This window comes from Lynx rufus, unplaced genomic scaffold (assembly GCF_022079265.1).
Source record: "Lynx rufus isolate CCGP_SWC_20201006 ecotype Redwood Valley unplaced genomic scaffold, mLynRuf1.p SCAF_1, whole genome shotgun sequence".
In the NCBI taxonomy this organism is placed as follows: Eukaryota; Metazoa; Chordata; class Mammalia; order Carnivora; family Felidae; genus Lynx; species Lynx rufus.
This window is the reverse complement of record NW_025814823.1, coordinates 186,565,379-186,587,770: the sequence shown is the minus strand read 5'-3', so window position 1 is coordinate 186,587,770 and position 22,392 is coordinate 186,565,379. Positions and strand designations below refer to the sequence as shown.

Here is a 22,392-nt window from a genome sequence, read left to right as displayed (position 1 = left end):
TCCTTTCCTTTTGCGCAGCCTTCTATATAGGCTACATTTTATCAATAATAGGACAAAATCCCAGGGTGAACAGGGCTGATGTTTGCAGTTTATTGTCTGGAACATAACACCAGGCTGAGGGGCTGCCCTTCTTCCTGTTCACAGGCTTCTTAAGCATCTTGCTTACAAAAGACCTTTTCTTCTATAAACAATTTTATTTCACTCCTTGGAAAACTGATTAAGGTAAAACCGTTTCTTAAAGTTTATTTATTTATTTTGAGAGAAAGAAAGCATGAGCACAAGCAGAGGAAGGTCAGAGTGAGAGGGGGAGAGAGAGAATCTCAAGCATGCTCTGTGCCGTCAGTGCAGAGCCAAAGCTTGGGGCTCCATCCCAAGAACCGTGAGATCATGACCTGAACTAAATAAACTCCAGAGCAGGCCCGCTCAACTGCTCAACCGACTGAGCCACCCAGGTGCCCCAGGGTAACACCATTTTTAATGGAACTCAAAAAGGATAGTGCCAAAGGAATGATATCTTTCTTGGTTGAAGCACATTTTGAAAGGATTACAGAACATTTTTGACTCTCTCCCTCCCTGTAACAGTAGTTTCTAGAAATAATATAATTTCTTAATTTTGCCTTAGGTTTAACCTCAATGAATAACATCTAGGGTGATGGATGCCTCTCAAAGACTTCATCATTAAGCCAAAAAGATGAAGATGGTAAAGGAAAGAGAGTGAATGCATACTCATCACGTGACAAACCTAGGTGGATGGGAGAAGTAGATAGCTAGATGAGTAGATAATGTACTTTACTTATCCCTTCTACACCCTTAAGGGATATTTAGTTAAGATTTTCTCCTTTTTCCGTAAGTCTTATAGATTTGGGGTTTTTATTTATTTACTTCTCTCATATTTTACTTGAATATATCATTTAGATGAATATTTGGAACTGGAATATAATTGGGGTTTTTCTCTCAAGGTAATCTTTTTTAAAAGCACTAACATAATATTTAACAAACAATCTTATGCTTCAAAGCAAACTTTCTCCTTAACTTCCTAATTTTCCCAATTTTGGATTTGTTATGCTATATAAGACCTTTTAGACTTCTTTTAGCCCAATTATTGCAAGAGATCTCAGCTTTAAGATGCAAACGTCTCCGACTAAGGAAGGTGACTGGCTTGGATATGTGCACAGCTGGCAAAATGGTGTTAACTCCTTGGAGAATTAGTTTAGGTTCTTTGGTTACGGTTCTTTCTACATCAAAATAAGTAAAGGTGGAAAACTAAGTGCTCTGGAAAAAAAGCAAATCGACTTTTGTGAAATTTTGTGTAACTTTGTAAAGTTTAGGTGATTAGGGGGTAGAGAAAGCAGTATGGTTTACCTCTTTGTCAAAATTCAACTTTGTATTATTTGTATTATTATTTGTATCCTGTGTGATGATGATATCAGAAGCAACCATTTTATTCATGTTCAACAGAAGCTAACACATACATTTTATATTTATATTAAACAGCCAGAATTGCAAAAATTAAGAGGCTGAGATATTAAGAGGACAATGCGGTGGCTTTTGACAGAATAGAAAGATTCTAAGTTACTGACAATATCCAAAACAATTTAAAAGGTTAGATTCATCCCGTACTTTTTGTTGGTGGTAGTGGTGTTATATTTACGTTGCCAGATAATGGTGTTTAGTACTGTCTTTTGAAATTGGACTCTGGGATCCTTCTCTCTGAATTTGCTGTAGTTTTATCGGGTGCTTTTAATGTGAGGTATGAAACCGATGCTCAGACTTTGGCATAATGTAATCCATTTCCCCAGAAATACTGTATCCAGACATTCCATAGTTCAGTTGAATTTTTGAGAAAAAGCAGTTACCAAAAACCCAAGAGGAATTGTTAAAATGAACAGAGAACACCTTTTAACCTTTCCTGGCTGAGATCTCCAGTCAGTTCCTGAAGCCAGCTTGTCTAATGAATCCAACCTAGATACCCAAAGGAATGTTGTAGCATGTTTAGAAACTTTCTACTCTCATCTTTTCCTGTTGTATATAAATCATCTTCTGATCAGTGCCAAGAAGTTCCTGAGATAAAATGTAGCTACTGAGATTATGCTCAAGTTATAAAGATCAAGTTATTAGTGAACAGCTGCAGTTTATTTTTTGTGCAGTTACTTTTAAAATTTTTATAGTTTTTATTTCTCATCTTGATTCTACAACCAATGTAGAATATTTTTAAAAATGTTTTCTGTAGATGATTGTGCTTTTTTTCAGGTAGAATCTGAACTCGTTCTTTGAAAAATAATGTTGTAGTGTTTCTGAGATGAGAAACTCTGCCATTTTGGAAAATTTAAGAGAAAACAAAATCCTAAGTGGATGTCATATTCCTCCAAGAGTGCTATAGTTTAGTCTCATGTAACTAAAATGCTATCATGCGAACAGGAAGTATGATGCCTCAAAGCTATTACAGGTTATACAGTCTTGTTCAAGACTTAATATAGACCAAAAGAAACCCATTTCTCCAGCACAACCATCATATTCTTCTCTAAAGGTTACCCTCTCCCAGGAAAAACTGCCTATAATATAAGGAAGAAAGGAGGGAAATTCTCAATGGAAATGAGATTAATCCCTGCCACAATAAAATTTATTTATTTATTTATTTTTGTCCTGGAAGATGCCTGTATCATTTGAGTACTTTGAATCTGAAAGCACGAAAGGATTAGGGATTGATTAGATATCTTGAAATGTGAGTTCCTACCCCATATCCAGATATAGTGGCTGTAGGCAGCCACAATTAAGTAGCTCTACATATTAGCTAGGGAAAGTTGCCAACTATTCTAAAGAATTTAGGGAATGAAAATGAAGGATAGGGAACAAAAATGTTGCCCCAGGCATATTGGCAAGGAGTTGAAACATTGTCCATTCCAAGAGTACACACTGATGGTTATGTAGAGAGCCCAGGATATTTTCAATTTCCAAACAGGACTATTTCCAAGTGGGGTTTTAAGATATACTTTATTATGATGACTAATGTTAGTCCATTTAGTCTCCATATAGTGACTGCCTCTCTGAATTAATAGACAAAAAGTAACTTAAAGGAGGCAATAAACCTCCCTCATAAGTTATAAGTCCACAGAACAGGGCCTAGTGAATATTACTCTGAGTTCTTCAGCAGACAGCATTTCCAGGAAAAATATGGCCAGTACCATATTAAATAAATTATTGGGATAGGCATTCCTAATAAACCACCACCTGTAATTCTTCACTGTTGATTCCCTCTTCCATTTTCTTTATTACACTCTTATAATGCATTATTCACACAGCATCAGCTTTCTTCTTAAACTGCAAGTAACATCATTTCACCTCATTACCCAAAGGCTTCTTATTGCATTAGAATAAAGGTCAACTGCTTGGTAAAATGCACAAATCTCTTTAGGTGTGGCCCCACTTGCATCCAGAGTGTCATCTTTTACTATGACCATCAGCATCACCAGACTCCAGATATATTATTAGATTTTCTGTTTCTTAAACATCACACATTTATTCTCACCTTAGATCTTGTTCTTTCTGAAATCTCCTCCTTTAACTGTCTTTCCCTTTCTGCTCATCCTTGAATATTTCTCATTATTGAGGTCTCAGTTCAAAGTTATCTCCTCAAAAGTCATTCTTTCAGAGCATGTATAATGATCTGAAATTAATTAGTATAATTTGTGTATGTGTTTGTATATAACTACGATCTACCAATCTATATTTCTAATCTATCATCTATTTATCCCATCTATGTTTCTAATCTATCTAAAATGTTTTCCCCAAGACTAAAAGATAAACTACAGAATAGGAACACTTACACTTTTTTTTTCATAATATTACTATAACTTGGAACAGTGCCTGCCTGACATTTAGAAAATGCTCAATAAACATTTGCTGGTTAAATTAATGTACCCAACAAACGCATCTCAAAGTGTTTTTGGCATCAAATATTATTCCACCCTTACTCCAGTGTGATGTAATCAACTGCACAGGTATTATTTCTTCACTGAAAAGGCAAGAAAACAGGCTCAGAGAGATTAAAGTATTGTACCTGCAATCACACAGCTTGTTCTCCAGGAGAATCAGAGTAAAAATCTGAGTGTTTTGACTTTTAATCCAATGTGCTTACTTCTTACTATACCACACTGCTTTTCTCATTTCTGCCTCAAGCACTAATCATCTTTTTGAATTATCACTTAAAAACATCTGTTATTTCAATACTTATCAGCAGGATATCAACATTGTAAGAAATCCCTGGTAAAAACAAATTTCTGCTGTCTAGCAGCTATAGAGTATATAATATAGTGTGTGTGTGTGTGTGTATGTGTATGTATATATATATTTCTGTGTGTGTGTGTGTATATATATATATATATATATATAAAGCATATAAATGTATATAAATCATATATATAAAGCACATAAAATACTTATATATATGTATGTAAAGTGTATCTTTGAAGGTTATGCTTCTTTAAAGACTGATTTTGATTGGTTTACTTATCATTATAAATTTTATTTATATTGATATACTATTTTAAGATATCCCCAGGGCACCTGGGTGGCTCAGTTGATGAAGCATCAGACTCTTTTTTTTTATTTTTACTTTTTTTTTGATGTTTATTTATTTTTGAGAGAGACAGAATGTGAGCAGGGGTTGGGGGGAGGGGTAAAGAGATGGGGAGACACAGAACTTGAAGTGGGCTCTAGGCTCCATGCTGTCAGCACAGACCCCAACGCGGGGCTTGATCTCAGGAACTGTAAGATCATGACCTGAGCCAAAGTTGGACACTTAACCGACTGAGCCACCCTGGTGCCCCAACACCTGACTCTTGATTTCAGCTCTTGATTTCATGATTTCACATTCATGGTATTGAGCCCCGTGTCATGATTTCTCATTCATGAGATCGAGCCCCGTGTCAGGCTCTGCACTGACAGGGCTGAGCCTGCTTGGGATTCTCTCTCTCCCCCTTTCTCTGCCCCTCTCCTGCTCACAAGCACATGTTCTCTCTTTCTCTATCTTTCAAAATAAATAAATAAACATTTAAAAAAAGGTATCCCCAACCACTGTATTCATCATCATCATCATCATCATCATCATCATCATCTCATTTTACATGATTCCACATTTATCCCTTTGACACTTGAACATACATATAAATTTACAAAAATTTTAAAGACTGTTGATCTTTTTTTTTTACAGTGGACAGAGATAGATTATTGTGAAGAATATACTTTAAAAAATTTATTTGCTAATTAATCTGCTCTTTGAACATTTCCTCCAGCTGAGTTATTTTAATTGATTTCCATTTTCAGACAATTTCCTAGTTACATAAGGGGTCCATTCATGTTTAACTTTGGCTAGCTGTAAAATCATTCCAGCTGAACTTTATTAGAAGTTCCTGACTCATGTTGTGTGCTCTTAAGTAGAATATTGGAAACATAAAAATATCTTCACTTTTCCTCATGAGATCCATAGAAAGGCCTTGAGTATTTTCTAGATGTTTCTAATAATACTTTAAGAGTCAGTGCAATGTCTATCTATCTATCTATCTATCTATCTATAAAACATATATATTTATATATATATATAAAACAGGCAAGTTAACCATGTCACTTTTTACGGTTTGGCTAAAGTGCATTCATAACAGTCCTCTATCTTGAACCCTTGCACTCTGAATTATAAATCTTCTGTCTTTTTTTTTTTTTCAACGTTTATTTATTTTTTGGGGGACAGAGAGAGACAGAGCATGAACGGGGGAGGGGCAGAGAGAGAGGGAGACACAGAATCGGAAACAGGCTCCAGGCTCTGAGCCATCAGCCCAGAGCCTGACGCGGGGCTCGAACTCACGGACCGCGAGATCGTGACCTGGCTGAAGTCGGACGCTTAACCGACTGCGCCACCCAGGCGCCCCATATAAATCTTCTGTCTTAAAGAACAATGACTTCACTTATCACTAAGGAAATTGCTGGTGAGCTGGAGTGAAAGACATACTTTTGGTCACAGGAACCTATTTCTTGTCACTGAAATTGTACTCAACTGAACGAGAATGTGGTTTGAGGGTAATCATTAGGTATGTATTTGAAAAGGAAAAACGAAGGGAAGGAATACATAAGATGTTAGCAGTGGATTTATGTGAATGGTTGTATTCTAGGGAGTTTAATTTTTTTTATGTTTTCTTTTGAAATTTCCAAACATACTATGAAGATTTAAAAAATTAAATAAACAACATGATGCATTCTATTGGCTTCATGTTTACCCAAAAGCTTTTGTAACATTTTAGAGCAGCATTCCTAGATAAGTTTGGGAAATACGGGGCTAAACAAGGTTGATCGCATTTATTTAAAACATGACATCTTAGAGACATTGGCACGCTAATATTCATGATGAATCTTCCAGAGGCATGCATAATAAACAGTGGAAACTGGACAATCACAAACAGCCAATGAGAAATCAAAGAAAACTGTTTGGGTATGCTGTAAGGAAAATATTTTAGAGGGGAAAATACAGAAGGTGTTGTTTCCTTTCTCTAGTTAATCTTATCCCAAGGTCCAGATGTTTTCCTGGATTTCACTGCATTGTGCTTGGTGCCATCACCCACCTCTTCCATTCAGTAGTTGAGTGGTCCCTGCAGGCCCCTCCCCCACCCCCAGGCAACTTCAGTTTGGGGACTTGGAAATTTTGCTACCTTAACCTTAGGGTTTGTGATTATGTTTGGAGGAGAAACAGGATGAACAGACAGCAAAAATCAGAAACTCTTTAAAGATATCTGTATGGTTAGAGTGCAGGGTGAGGTCATTTGAGGGATGCATGAGGTAAGGGCTCTTGGTCAGGGTACATACCTGCGAATATTACAGTGGTGACTTTTGGGAAATATCAGAGGGAGGTAGCTAGTGGAAAATAAGATGAAGCACTTGAAGATGATGAACTGGTATGGCAAGTATACTTAGGGGTAGGGATAGATAAAAGATTAAAGAAATATACTTTCAAAGTGTGATTATAGCCATTTGTGTGAACTGCTTTGCATTTATGCCTAACCTCTATATGGCACACTAACAATTATGTGTGGCAATAAATGTATGTAAACTTAACCATGTTTTACATTCTATTTTATTGTTACAGTAATCTTTATAAGTAGGCTGTTTGGTCTTTATAATTTGTTAGTTATATAGCATCGTCATTTACTAACAGTCTAAAACTGCAAAGGGAAATGGCCCATATGTTTAGAAAGTGGGTATCTCACTTCTTTGCAGTGCTTTATCATGCTAGATTAAACAGATTGGTTGCTCCTAAAACATCTGCTAAGTCAATTTTTGTAAAGCTACTAGCTACCTTGGGGAGTTACCTTGAAGTGCAGAAATTATGCCCTACCTGCACCCAAGAATAGATAATGGTGATAAAGGAGTTCAAAAAACTACCCCACACTGCCAAGCAGTTGCAAGTGTGCAGACAGGGATTCATATATATTTCCTAAATGAACATGCATTTAATAGTGGATCCCTGCCACAAAAATAAAAATGAAAGAATGGGTATCATTTTAATTCTGCAGATGTCTCTCAGATCTATAAGGTATTCACTGTAAGTCTTACAGTTTATAATCTGCAGAGAATCAAAACTCACTCTTAGAAACAAAATTAGGTTGAGCCATACAGTTAGAAAAATAAATAAAATAACAGGATGATCCAACTATTTCAAGACTTATGTAGAAAGAAAATACAGACATTAATTTTTCTCTTATCACACAATTTGGAGTGCTTTTAATTGCAAGAAATTAATCTGTAAATAATAAAGAAAATTATTTCCTATAAGGAGCATACCTGGTATTCAAAGAATTAGGATGCAAATATGCCCAATTCTGTATTATCTGTTGTCTTTCTTTTTGTATTGTTTTCATGACAGTAAGTGCATATTTTGTCATATCAAAGAAAGTCCAAGTGATGGTTCCTTTGCTTGAACTAGAAAGGAAAATGCTGAAAGAGAAAGGCCAAAAATGAGCTCAATTAATAAAATAAATTCTAGTTTTTGTGAATAGATAGCATACATTTTTCTTTTTATTATTGTTTTAATTCGAAGTCAGGCCATGACATTCTAATAAAGTATGAGCTCTAGATGGAGTCTTAAGAAATAGCAGATGTTTAGGCTAAGGAAAAGAATTAGTCTAGTAAAAAATACTTTTGGAGGGGCGCCTGAGTGGCTCAGTCGGTTAAGCGTCCGACTTCGGCTCCAGGTCATCATCTCATGGTTCGCGAGTCCAAGCCCTGTGTGGGGCTCTGGGCTGACAGCTCAGAGCCTGGAACCCGCTTCAGATTCTGTGTCTCCTTCTGTCTGCCCCTCCACTGCTTGCAGTCTGTCTCTCGCATTGTCTCAAAATAAATAAACATTTAAAAAAATTAAGAAAAAAATACTTATGGAAAGAGAGTGCAATAAAAAAAGAGATGTGTGCACTGTGAAAATAACTGCAGAAGGGGAGAGGATGGGGGCAGGTAGAAGAGGCAAATGATTATTGCAGCTTAGACATTGCTGATGGCTGTGAAGGAACAGTGAAGGACAAGTGAAACACTTGCTGTAGAATGTTAACACTGATGTTGGAAATAAGTTCTAAATACATAGCTCTATTTTCTTTGTCTCAAACTATGTCCTCCATTTTGAAGTTTTTAAAGGGTAAATCCCAGATAATTCTTACATCAAGGGGTTCATTTAAGCATTTCGGAGCCACTGAAATTGTTAGCCAAAAAAAAAAAAAAAAAAAAGCATAGAAAGGAAAAAAAAAAAGAAATATTGGATTGGTTGTTGAAGGGATTATCTGTACCTCCAACTTAGATTATAATTTGTGGTACACATTATGTGTAGTATATAATAAGACCTTCTTGAGAGAAATTTATACTGAAAGTATTTACTGTTTGCAAGTGACTTGCTCAAAGATAAAATTCTTGATTTTCAAAAGAATTCATTATTGCATATATCAGATCACCTTCTTAATGTCCTACCTTTGAGATACAAATGTCCTGATAAATAAAATGAGTAGCTTAAGATACTGGGCCATTAGTTCTCAGAGCTACAGTTGAAAATGACAAAGCCACCTTTTTCATTCTCACCTCAAACAAATTGTGTCCTTATATGAAAGCAACATTTTTCAATTTTTGGGGGGAGGGGGTACTATTTCCTTCAAAATGTCTGTGTTGAGTTGTCACCTAACTACAATAAATATGTTTTGTTGGTTGATATATATGCCTCAGAGATTAGTAAATTAAAACCACATTAAACTTGAAATGGAATCTATTAAAGGAACTTTTTCTGTGCCAATATATGTCCTTCTTATCCTCAAAATTGAAAATATTTGTATAGGTTGTCAGAGTTTTCCCAGGGAGTAATTTGGATAGTTCAGTTATGATTTAGTGCCAGCAAGCAGTCATTTGTAAAACATACAAAAAGTCCTTAAAGAGTTAATAAAGCTTGCTGCAGTATACTATATACTTCCCAAGAGTATCCTAAATACCTGGAGGATCTGGTGAGCTCTGTAAGAATGTTTAAGCTGAAATCATACCCATATGCTAATGTTGTTATGACAATGTGAAATGGCTTGGTATCATTTAGGAAAGTGTGTCCATTATTGAAGAATTCATTAAGCAGCCGCTGACTCCTCCATGGAGTCTGCCTCCCAAAGTGGCATATTTGGGCTGCATTCTCCATTGAAAAATATTAACTGTGAAATTTCATGTGTAAGCAGCAAATTATCAGGACTACACAGTGGACCAATTTTAGAAATAGCTAATCAAAGCCAATAAATTTCCCATTTGGGTGTGAGTATGTGGTGGTGAGATCTAATAAGGACTATTGATGGACATTCACTGTCCTAATTTCCTGCTTCATCAGAGCGTGTAACTGAAGTGAAGACTGACATCTTCGTCACCAGTTTCGGCCCTGTTTCAGACCATGATATGGTAAGTGACACTACATTTTTGGTTTTCTTGGTATATTTTCTAAATTTAACTTTGGAAAGAAAAGTACAGACCAAGTATGTCGAAAATAACTTCAAATAGCTTGGCTGTATCTTTGTGTCTTTCCATAAGTGTAATATGTAATATATACTTACATATAATGTATAATATTAGCATAATAGGAATATATTAGACAGAGAAATAGTTAAAATAAAACACACTGGAGGGAAATGTTTAGCTTCACTGCAAAAGACATTCATTAAATTATTACCAAGAAGGAAAATAAAACTGATACATACCTGTTCTTTCTTTTCCCAACCCAATAAATTAACATGGATATCTCTTCTGTCTGATGGGAATTGGTAAATCAGTAGAGCTCTCAGGATGTTATGTAATATTTGTGAACTATAGAAGCCAAAAAAATCATAAAGAAGTCATGAAGACATATTGTTATGAATTTTTCAAAGATCTATTTGTTGAATATCATTTTTGAAATGCCTTTTTGTTGACACCATCTTTACATAAAAGTCCTCTCATTTCAGAGTAGTTCAGATGATTCAGAATAAAAATTACAGAAAGTATCAATTTAGACCAGCATTTCCCAAAGTGTGGAAGCTCACAGTTTGGCAGGGTAAAAGCTCTGATAAATCCCGAGGTAAGGAAACGTGTTTAACTACATTTAAGCTAGTGTTTTTCCAATCATATTTGCCTAAAACCTTTTATATGATACCTGTTGACATTCTGTGGACCTAGTACTCTGTGAGTCAAACACTGGGGAGTGCTGGCTCAGGATAATTACATATGTTAGATCTTAACACAGGTTAAGAAATGTACCAACTATGGCAATTAGAGTCAGCAGAACATAAGAGAGACAGCAGAGTAGTAGATAAGAATACAGATTTCTGAACCAGAACGCTGCCTGGGTTTATAATTCCAGCTTCTGCACTTATATTTTATATTGTTGTATTCTTGGAAGTTCCTTAATATCTCTTTGCCTCAGTTTCTTTACATGTAAGATGGGAGTAATGATAATACCTCATGGGGTTATCACAAATATTAAATGAATTCATACATGACAAGCACGTAAAAAAAAATCTTGCCTATAGGAAGCACTCAACAAATGTCAGCCATTACTACTATGCAAGAAATAGAGATATAAAAGTATCCACAATTGTGGATTTATTCCTTTGGCAACTTATTACAGTGGTTGGTTTGTAGACTACTTTATTGAAATGTTGTGTTCTACATAGTTTTTGCTAAACTGATCACTCTCTGAGAACGTCTTGTGATTCTCCCATGTTGGAATTCTGTCTTACAACACTATTCTCTTATGCTACTACTCTAATTAAGAACATTTAAAAGATCCCAGTCAGATTTAAGGTCAGATTTAAACTCCTCTGCCTGTATTTCATACAGTCCATAGATGATGCTACTACTCATCCTCTCTTGTTCCTAATGTTGACTATTTTAGTTATTTGCTTACATACTACTTTCTGTGAGGCAACACCACTGGGGGATGAGCAAACTTGCCTAGGATTCAGGCTGGCTGAATTCAAATCTTACCACTAACAATATAACCTGGGTAAGTGAGTAAGCCTCAAAGTACTAAAATGGATATACTATTGTAATTGCCCATCCTTATAAGATAGTTAGGAATTTTAAATGACCTATATAAAGTGTTCATAGACAGTGCTCAATAAATAATAGTTACTATTTTTGCCTCTGAACTCCTTATCATGCCATGTACCCTTCATGGAAATTCCCTCTATTTTGTACCCATCTAAATCCTATGTTTCTATAAAGGCCCAAATCAAAACCTAAAAGATTAATGAAAACTTTTTTTTACCAATCCAATAATGGATTAAGTTTCCCTTTCTGCATTATAGTCACATTTACTGATGGTAAAATAACAACTTAGCTCTTGGTCTCATTTATAACAATACTTTGTAAAGTTATTTCTCTTATATAAGTGTCTTATTTTCTTCAAGTGATGCCAAGAAATATAAAGACACATTTGTTTCATATCCCTCACAGTATCAGTGCATCGCTGGGCTGCAGTATGTGTTGACTTACTACTTATTTAGTGATAGGTTTAGGAGTCTATATTGTCTTTAAAAAAATACAGTCTTATGGGACTCAATAAATAATGCCCTCTTTCCTATGTGAGTTCTGAGCCTTTTTAGAAATAAGGTAATAGAGTAAGGGGTTTGGAAAATGAGAATATCATCTTTATTACTAATGATGGTGGTACTGCAGGAGTGGCTTATAACTGCAGAAAAGTAGGTTTGCAGAGAGTAAACATCAGAATCAGCTAGATTACCACCTAGTTAACAGGCAACACTTTGGCCTCCCTCTGTTAAGGCATAGACTGTCTATGTAAAACTTCTAGCATAGAGAAACAGCCGAATTTATGAGTCTTATGGACAGCGCAGAGCAGGAAGAGGCTGAGATAGACAAGATTGATTTCTCCTTCCAAATTCACCCATCAAATTAAATTATTCTTCCTCCTCCCCTCCCTGAATAGAAGGGTATGAGGGAATGGGGAGCATTCAGAAGATTTTGCACTGCTGAAGCTCTCTTCTCATCAGTGGAAACATTGAGAGGGGATGAAGCATTACAAACATCATACACTAATAATGATATTATTCCTCCTCCTCCTCCTCATTATTATCATTATCATCATCATAATGAAAAATGAATATTCTCTATCTCTGGCATCTTTCATAATGCCTCACATAGAGTAGATGCCCAATAGGAGTTGTTAAGGGACAGTGTTCAAGTAAAGGTATATGCAGTCAAAAACTTCTCTTGAAAATATTTGATATACTTTTGAGTCATCGGTTTAGATTGTGATTTAAGGAACCACAGTTTGTTTGTTTGTTTGTCTGTTTTTGTCTTGGACTAAAGGTGCATGCATTAACCCTATGATTATCATGAGTTACTTTTCATACATGGCCTTTGTCATATATCAGATAGGAAGAAGGAACAGAGTGTCTAAGCCAGTTATACTTCTTATTGCCTAAAATTCCAGAACCAGACGATGTTTGAATTGTTCTGTCAAAGGACCAAATTAGTCAGGTCTACAACTGATAATGCTAAGTGGCTAGTGGAAATTATACCTGGCCAATTCATTTGGGAAGATTACTTATTTAAACCACATTATGGGAGGGGCGCCTTGGTGGCTCAGTCAGTTAAGCGTGACTCTTGTCTTCGGCTCAGGTCATGATAACACAGTTCGGTTCGTGGGATCGAGCCCTGAACTGGGCTCTGCACTGATAGTGCTGAGCCTACTTGGGATTCTCTCTCTCTCTTCTCTCTCTGCCCCTCTTTTGCTCTCTCTCTCTCTCTTTCAAAATAAGTAAACAAACAAACAAACAAACAAAACTTTAAACCACATTATGGGAGAATTATGCATAAAGAGCAGTAAAGTATGATTTAGAGGCTATTTAGAAGGCCAAATGAAAAAGCTATTTTTCAAGACCAGAAAAACTTCATAGTTTTTAAAATAGGAATTACTAAAATATGTGATTAATAATAAACACTATTGAATGTTTATAATATGTGAGGCACCATGCTAACAGTTTTATAGATCATATTTCATCTAGTAACTCATACTGTGTATTTTACCTACGTATTATTATTATTATCCACATTTTCCAGAGGAGGAAAGTGACCTATCTAGGTAGCAACTTGAACTCAGGCTCTGTGTCCCTAGAGACTCTGCCGCTCCCAAGGCATCTGACTTCATCTGGAATAGAAAACAAAATTAGGACAACTCCTTAGCTTTATTTTAAAAACCATTAATTGGCAATCAAACAGCACATTCCCAGGGCACTAGGTTCTGACAGAAATATCTAGGCAGCACAATCACAGAGCCCTGTTTTCCATGGTGCTTAAAATGTACGAAGTCAGAGCACACACAGATGGTAATAGCTGGTGCGAGTGGGAACACTTCCACACAATATTTATTTAGAAGCATATCGGATGTTTTATCCCAGTCTTCAGAATAAGACTCAAATTCTACAGGGACCACTGTAGTGAACAGGGTCACTTGGAGAGACTTCACTTGGATGGTGGGGGCTGGAACACTGGACCTTGAACAGATTCTTCACCAGAGCTTCCTCTTTGTTCAGACGGTCTTCTCTAGAGTCTTTTCTTGTGCCTTCTGATTTTTCTTTGCTTAGTTATGACCACCTCACTTTCCTCAGGTTTCCTATCCTGCTACCTGTCCAAACAAATAGCACTTTTTCATTCCCAGTGACATTGAACTCTAGTCTAAATCTGTGTTGATTAGAAACAAACAAAAAAAAAATTGGGAGACAAATAACTTCTAATGTTTACTGAGAACTTCCTATGTTTCAGACATTCTTGCAAGCTATTCACTTGCGTTAACTCGCTTCTCACAATAGGCCAGTGAAATCAGTATTGCCATGATCCCCACTTTCTAGGTCAAAAACTGGAGTTTAGAAAGCCAAGAAAATGACCTAAAGTCATATATCTGGAAGACAGACAATTCAGTTCTAATTAGCAAGTTTGGAACTTACATCCATAACCATCATGCTATGTATGGGTCTATTTCCTCTCTCTTGTTCCAGCTTCCTGAAGAAAGCTCTGGCCCATCCTGGCCTAATGAACTCTGACCCTGAGGGTTAGGTCATGCCAAGAGCCACCTGCCGCTCCCATGGCAACATTGCAGGGCCTTTCATTGAAAATGAGAAACCAAATATTTACACTCTTGATTAGATGGGTTTTGATCATTATCAAGTGCTTTTATTTCAGTTTTCATTTCTACTTCGAACTGAAGGGAACGTGGGAATCAAAGCTTATCCAGTTAATTTTCTGTGTGTGTGTGCCTGTTTGTGCCACCAGTACGGTATTTGAAGGGAGAATTTCATAAATGAATTTGGGCATTTCAATGTCTGCCATTAGCACAGGTAAGTAAAGCTGGTTGTAAACATGACAAATACGTAAAAAAAGCAATTTGGCAAGTTTTGACATAATTTTTTGGAATCATTGACTTTGGGATAGAGCTTGTTAAAGATTTGATAATAAATACATTTTAAGGTTTTTAAAATATTTAACATTTCATTTTCAAAGATCTCCTTGGAGTGAGTAAACAAGCAAAGTTGTTGGATTCATGGGAATATGGTCAGTTTAGGCATCCTTGAAATCTTGATTTACAAGTGACTATTCCCTCTACTGTTTGACAGGGTAAAGTAGTTCAGTTGGACAGAAAATAGAGCTTATGTGGCTGATTCCTGAGTAATAGAAATATCATCATTATCATGTCCCTATCTCATAAGCCTGTCTGTTGTCCAGAGATGAGAACAAACACAGCTCAGGGTAAATCCTTCCATTTGCTTTCAGGGTAAGCACTGCTACTCTGTATCACTTCCCCACGTAGCCCATAGGCTCCCTCCCCATTTCTCTCCTCATGGAAAATGCCTTTCCAAGCCCATCGCACTACATGAGTTTCCCTTACAGCATCCAAATCTAAACAGCTTCTCCCTCTGCTAAATTAAAAGATGCTTAACAAATGTTTCTTGGTGAGTAAATTCCTATGTCATGTATCTCAGTGCTTTTTCACCTCACACTTCCGGACACAGGAAAACCTAAGCAAAAATCAAGGTATTTTCTCTTGCCCACAAAAATAAACTGGCATTATGTCACACTTCCTTGTTGCTGTCTCAATCAGCATTTAACACTATGCCTGACACACTGTAAACTATGCAGTAATAATTGTTAGCTACTTGATCAGTAAGAGCTCAGCAATGCCAAACATGTGGCTGAAGCATAAACCTTTATTCAGTCTTTACCCAATCTTACTTAAACCCTGAGAAAGAGACAGGTGGTTAAAGTCATGCACAAAATGTCTATACACAGACATTATATATTCTGCATGTTTTAAGATTATATGTATAAGATTAAAAACAACAACAACAACAACAACAACAACAGCTTTCTGATGCATTGAGGTTTAGGGGATTAAGAAAATGTACCATGATGTTTTCAAGTTAGTCTTTCTTCCAGTTTGGAGCAAGCTAAGATTAATGGAGAATGTGGTAATCTTTATTTCAAACCATTAAGTTCGAAATTTAGTGTCAGTGTAGCAAGTGCTGCAAGGAAGATGGATATTACCCTTTTCAATTTTAGGAGCTGGTAAGTCACATTGCTTGTTTTCAGATTAGCAGATGTTTGTCTCTGGGTATTGCCATAAGGAATGCTGTGTTTATTCAAATAAATAGATTCCCTGGCTGTGAATGATGATGAGCTTCACACATTTCTCATGTGTCTTATACACACATAATCTCACAAACACACACTCACACACACCCGCGTATTCTGTATTTTTTTTTTTTTTGGCAAAGATCCCAATTAACAGTGAAACAGATTCTTTATCCTCATAATGTTTTTTGTTGTGGAGAATTGAAAGTCTCTGCACATTATATGTGAAAAAGAAAAAAAATTTACTTAGCCAAAAAGGATATGGGATTCTCACACTCTTATTAGAAGCTGGAACAAGAGAGAGGAAAACACAGCCATAGAAGCCACAGTGGATGATTTGAGATTGACTGAGATTTTCAGAAACTATGGAAGCACCGCCCCCACCCCCCCACCCCCACCCCCGCTCCAAATACTATGCTGGGTCTTCATAACTGGAATTAACCTAATTTAAATATTTTCCTGTATGTAGTAAACTCTAACATGAATTTTATTTTTTATGTGTACTGTATTCTGGTTTTTTTGAGTGCTGGTGTGGTGGAGCTGTAGGGAGTAGGACATGATTTTCCTTTCACATATCTCAGGAAATAATCAGTGGAAATTTTCTGACCAAGAAATATTTCAGGCATTTTAGGTGTTTTAAAAAATGATTATGCCAGCCAATGATTCACCTGCCACCAATATGTACAGGCTACCACAAGTTTACTTCTGGAAACATCACCTAGCTCATATTTTGCTTCTAAAGTTACAGAAATTATGCATGGTCTGTGTAAGCTATTTGCATTGCAAAATATAGCTCAGTGTACTCTTTGCCATTTTCCAAAATTACCTAGGAATATACAATAGATGTATTTTTCCGTCAAAGCTGGAAGGATGAAAGATTAAAATTTAAAGGACCCATGACAGTTCTACGGTTAAATAACCTAATGGCAAGTAAGATCTGGACTCCAGATACCTTTTTTCACAATGGAAAGAAGTCAGTGGCACACAACATGACCATGCCCAACAAACTCCTGAGGATCACAGAGGATGGTACCTTGTTGTATACCATGAGGTAAGGATGACTGTGTTCTGTTTGGGTCTCTTTCTGAACTTCTTTCTCTTCCATATATATGTGATCATGAAGCCAGTGGGCCATGGTAGAGTGTTTCGTTTCCTGTCTGCCCTATTCTACAACTTTAATAATTACTCTGTTGTGAGAAATAAATTGACTGAAATGTTATGCAAGTATTGAGGTGTTAAGTAAAATGATTAGATAAAATGGGAAAAAATTTATAATGTATACTAAGTGATATATCTCTCCAACATACTCTAATTCAGTATAAGGAAATTCTTCCCCTACTATTAACCCCATATATTCCTGCATCCCAGTAAAGTCTAGATTAAATTTCTAGAAGCTATCTCAAAGTATATATCTGAAAGTTTTTCTACCTAAAAAAAGAGGGGGGGAGGGAATAAAAGGAAGGGGAAAAATTAGGACAGCACAAGGGTCTTAAAAGCTATAGATTCATGTGAAGGTATACATTTAGAAGAATTTATAATGATACTATTATATATATATATATGTATGTATTTCTGCTTTATAAACATTTCCCTCATTTTGAGATTACTGAAAATCCAGCAGCTGGATACCATTCATTCATTCATGACTGAATGAAGGAAACATGAATCAAAAAAGTTGTGAATATTTTTAAAGAAAAAATGTTTAGAATACTGCTAATTCATGAGAAATTAAAAATTGTCCAGAACTCATTCTTAAGGGAAGCAGTGATTTCATACCCAAGTGACTTGTTAGAATGTTGTTTTTGTAGATCTGAACAGTACTTGGTAATTCAGACTGTCCAATTATTCGTTTGTCATGAAAAGGTAACGGAGGCAAAATCCTGGACTTGATGGAGTTTGTTTAGCATGGGAATAGAGCGATATTTTGCTTTTGAAGAAAGCTGCCAGAATTCCTACCTTTTTATACAAAAATATCCAAATGGAAAAGAAAGAAAAATAAAATGCTTCAAGAGCCATTTTAGATGTTGGATTCAACTAGTAAATGTATAATAGGACTTAAAGAATGAAAAAAAACTCACAAAAAGAAAAGAAAAGAAAGGAAGAAAATAGAAGATCAGTGGACAGATGTGTTGAGACCTTTCCAGATCATCCAATAGGATCTATTTATAATTGAAACTTGAAATATTCTCCCCTTGTAAAATATCTTGTTTTTGAGCCTAAGTTCAGTATTTATTCCTCCAAGTTGGCACTCTTTTAGGGCAGGACTTGCATATCTGATAAGTTTACCAATTAATGATTTCTGATATATTCAGTTTTCTTCATCAATAACTAGACTGTATCTCCCATCTCATAAATTTCTCACCACCTTTGCTAATATGTTATCACTTTCCTTAATAGTTTAATTTTAAAATGTGAGTTTAATCATTAATTTACCCATTTCATATTTGCTTCAGTCAGTATTATAATCACTTAATGAGTTTACTGGCTATAAAGCCATCCTGACCACATTTCTTGAGCTACTTAATAATATGGGTAAATATATTTTATAAAAACCATAAATCCCTTCATAATTCCCACCAAACAAGATCAAACATATTTCAGTGAAATTTTTTCTTTACCCTTTTTCAAACATAAATAGAATTCATATTCTCTGAAGATAAGAACTAAAGAGAAGCACAGCAGAGTCCTGGCTTCCATTAGTCAGTAGATTTGTAAAGAAAATGAAATGGTTAGACTATAGTGAGATCACATGCAAAATCTCAAGGAGACTCTATGTTATTGTCAATCTCACAAAGCCTGCGGACATTTCCTCCTTTACCTACTCCTTTGTTGGTTTATGCATTTGGTGCTTTTTTGGGAAGGAGATGGAAGGAGATAGGGAGAGCTGCACTGAGGAGAGAAAGCATTCTCTTCTCTTCCTCACCACCCATGTCTTCTCCACCAAGTCTTATACCAGCATTTATTTGCTTACATTTAATTTTAGTCTCCAAATATTTGCTGGGTTTAATGGATGAGGTGATGATCCTTGTCTTGGGAAACAGTAACAATTCTTACTCATCATACAAAATCTGGTGTCATCCAGTCATTGTTGTAAATAATTCCTTTTAGATCTTTTGATTAATAGCTCAGAATAGTGCTGCAGTTTGTGTGGGCCTCTCTTGCTTTGTTAATATATTTGCTATAGTTAGTAACACACCATTTGTACTTATCAGAAAGTATCTAATCTATAGGGCTCTTGTTTATTTCTGCTGTTTTCTTTAATTGATAAGGCTGACAGTGAGAGCTGAGTGTCCAATGCATTTAGAGGACTTCCCTATGGATGCCCATGCCTGCCCACTAAAATTTGGAAGCTGTGAGTAAATTTCTTTTAATTTTTCTTTATTCTTATGAGAGACCTACATCTTTAGTAAAGAAAGCTGCGGTTAATAATGTCTGTTAGAAATGTAAAGAGCATGAAGAAAGTTTAAATAGCTATTTGCTGCAAGTACTTTCTATAAGTAATAATCTTTTATTTCATTTTTAATGTTATTTCAGGAAGACATTATTCCCTATCTCCTCAATGAGAAAGAATGGATTTAATTAATTAGAAAAATTCTACTTTTGTTAAAGTTGTATTAATAAAAAAACAAGAGGAGTATGGATGTTTTTACCCCATATATAATATCTTCCTTCCAATAAATGGAGATCATTATGTTTATTTTGCATCATTGATGACATTTGTTTGACCTTAAGAATATTGCAAATTGTGGGGCACCGGGTGGCTCAGTTCGTTAAGCGTTCAACTTCAGCTTGGGTCATGATCTCACAGTTTGTGAGTTTGAGCCCTGCGTTGGGTTCCGTGCTGACAGTTCAGAGCCTGGAGACTGCTTTGGATTCTGTGTCTCTATGTCTCTGCCCCTCCCCTGCTCTCTCTCTCTCTCTCTCTCAAAAATAAACATTAAAAAAATTTTAAAAAGAATATTGCACATTGTTTATCAGATAGAAATATTGGTAGGTGGCAGCAACAGATGGTACTTTTTTCTTAATAATGAAGCCTACACCAAAAAAAATATATTGCCAGAAAAGAACTTACCCTAATCATAGTCTTTAGAAGACTTCTAGGTCTGTTTGGATATACCATGAAATCCATGTGTCTATTAATGCTTTTGGAGGTATCCTAGATACCTTTATGATAATTGTCTGGGCTTCTGCTATTTGAAAATATGCAGGCACACATCAGAGGACCCAAGAGAACCTTGGCCAATGGAGTCAGGTTCTCTGGTCCTCCTTTATCCTTCTGCTTTGAATAGCACACACGCAGAAAGTGAGTGAGACCAGTGTATTCCTGGTTTCCTGCAGGAGAGTTACTTACAAATACTGAGTCAACTGCTGGACTACCTAACCAGCTTTCTGTTCCCACTAGACAGACAGTCTAAGCAACTATTTTGGTGAAGATATGATTCATAGAAAAAAAAAAAATAGGGGTAGTGTAGGAAGACAGCAAGCAAAGAAAATAGCAAAGGGCCTTCAGGCTCCTAGCAGCACTCCTCATGGAGAGACAAGTGTCTCTATTTATAAATCTAATTCCCTACTGAAACCCAAGGACAAACTACTTAAAAAATTGTCAGCCAAACAGGCCTTTGGTGGTAACCCTCCCCTCCCCACTCTTTCCCCAATTTAATGTATATTCTATGTTATGGACTACTATGTTTTCTCTTGGTTACCACTTTCATTTTTAACAATAATATGATGTATTATGTGTTACTTGTATGTCAGATAGTATATTAAACATCTGAATATGTATCAGTTCATCTAATCCACAAAATAATCTTATAGTTAGGAAAATCATTCATTATAGTTTGCCTGGGACTATACTTATTTTATGCCTAATATCATGGCATAACTACTAATAGTGCCCCCTTTTACCTTCAGAAATACCTTGTCTTGGACAACAAATTACTTGTTTAGTATATTAGTCAGGAATGTTTTCAAGCAGTTTGTATAGCTGAAAAAAATAGTTTATATTTTTATATGAGATGAATTAAGGTAAGTGATTGTTGGTTGATTATTAGTTAGTCAGCATCTCAACAAGGATGATGTTTTAAGATGCCCTTAGATGTTCTTCCTGATCACAAAATGGCTGCTGCAACTCTAGTCATTGCATTTGCTTTAAAAACAAAGAACAGTGGACAAAGAAGAAAGAACTAGCACCTGTATCAAAAAGATAAAAGCTTTCCCTAAAATCTTAGCAGGCATTTACTCACATCTCATTAATCAAAGATGTGTCCCATTGCCCATGCTAACTGCAAATTAGGCTGGGAAGAAATATTCTTAAGTAGGCACATTGTCAGCCTACTTAAGAAGAAAATAGGAGGTATTTTAGGAAGGGGGAAATGGATAGTGAGTAGAAAACAAATAGTGTCTTGTGTAAGAAAAATAAAAATCTGTTTTCCACCTCAGAGCCTTTTTACATACTCTTTTCTCTATTTGGGTTACTCTTCCCTTGGTTCTTAATGGGACTGGCTTCTTTTATTTTTCCACTTCTCAGTATAAATGACATTTCCTAGGGCCTTCCCTAATGACCTTATCTAAATTTACATACAGTCCTGCCAGTCTTCTTGATTACAATACATGTTTAATTTAGATGTATTACAGCAATAATTATTAGTTTTATTTGTTGGTTAACATTTTTATTGTCTGGGGACTATAAACTCCATGAGAGCACAGTCTATTTTTTTTCAGCATTTCCTAGCACAGAGCCTGATATAATGGAGACATTCAGTAAATATTTATTGAATGGATAAAAATTATAACAATCAGGTTTAAAATGCCCCTTCAATGTTTAAGTCTCAGAAAAGATAGCCAATTTAAGGCCTGTGGGGAATTAAAGAAACAGAAAAGACTTGACACTGAAAGGTAAGCATTGGAGCTCAGTGGGAGAGCACCATGACTAATTACCGTTGCCTGCCATTGGCTTGAGAAGTCGCGGTGGTTGATTTATTGTATGGTTAGTTCTCTGACCTGGCCTAGTCAGCACACTTCTGAAATGAAGAAACTGAGGCAAAAGTGTGCTAAAATTGCTTTGACCCAGTTTTTGAAGCAAATGTCTTGCCAAAATGTCAGAGAAGAGAATAAGCAAGAGATAAGATAGAGGATTTGGTAATAATTTAGTAGAACACTAAGTAATCTATGTTTATGAAGCATCCAGGGCAACCTCATCCATATGTTGATAAGAACTAAGCT

The 22,392-nt window shown here is 35.9% G+C and overlaps 1 protein-coding gene across 1 annotated transcript in view; it reads left to right on the top strand.

The window, feature by feature from the left end:
• Positions 1-22,392, top strand: part of GABRA1 (gamma-aminobutyric acid type A receptor subunit alpha1) — a 56,232-nt gene that overhangs the window by 8,407 nt on the left and 25,433 nt on the right. The window contains exons 3-5 of the mRNA XM_047073252.1: positions 9,881-9,948; positions 17,001-17,221; positions 19,440-19,522. Coding sequence (XP_046929208.1) covers positions 9,881-9,948; positions 17,001-17,221; positions 19,440-19,522 — 372 coding nt within the window. The remainder of the gene's footprint in view (positions 1-9,880; positions 9,949-17,000; positions 17,222-19,439; positions 19,523-22,392) is intronic.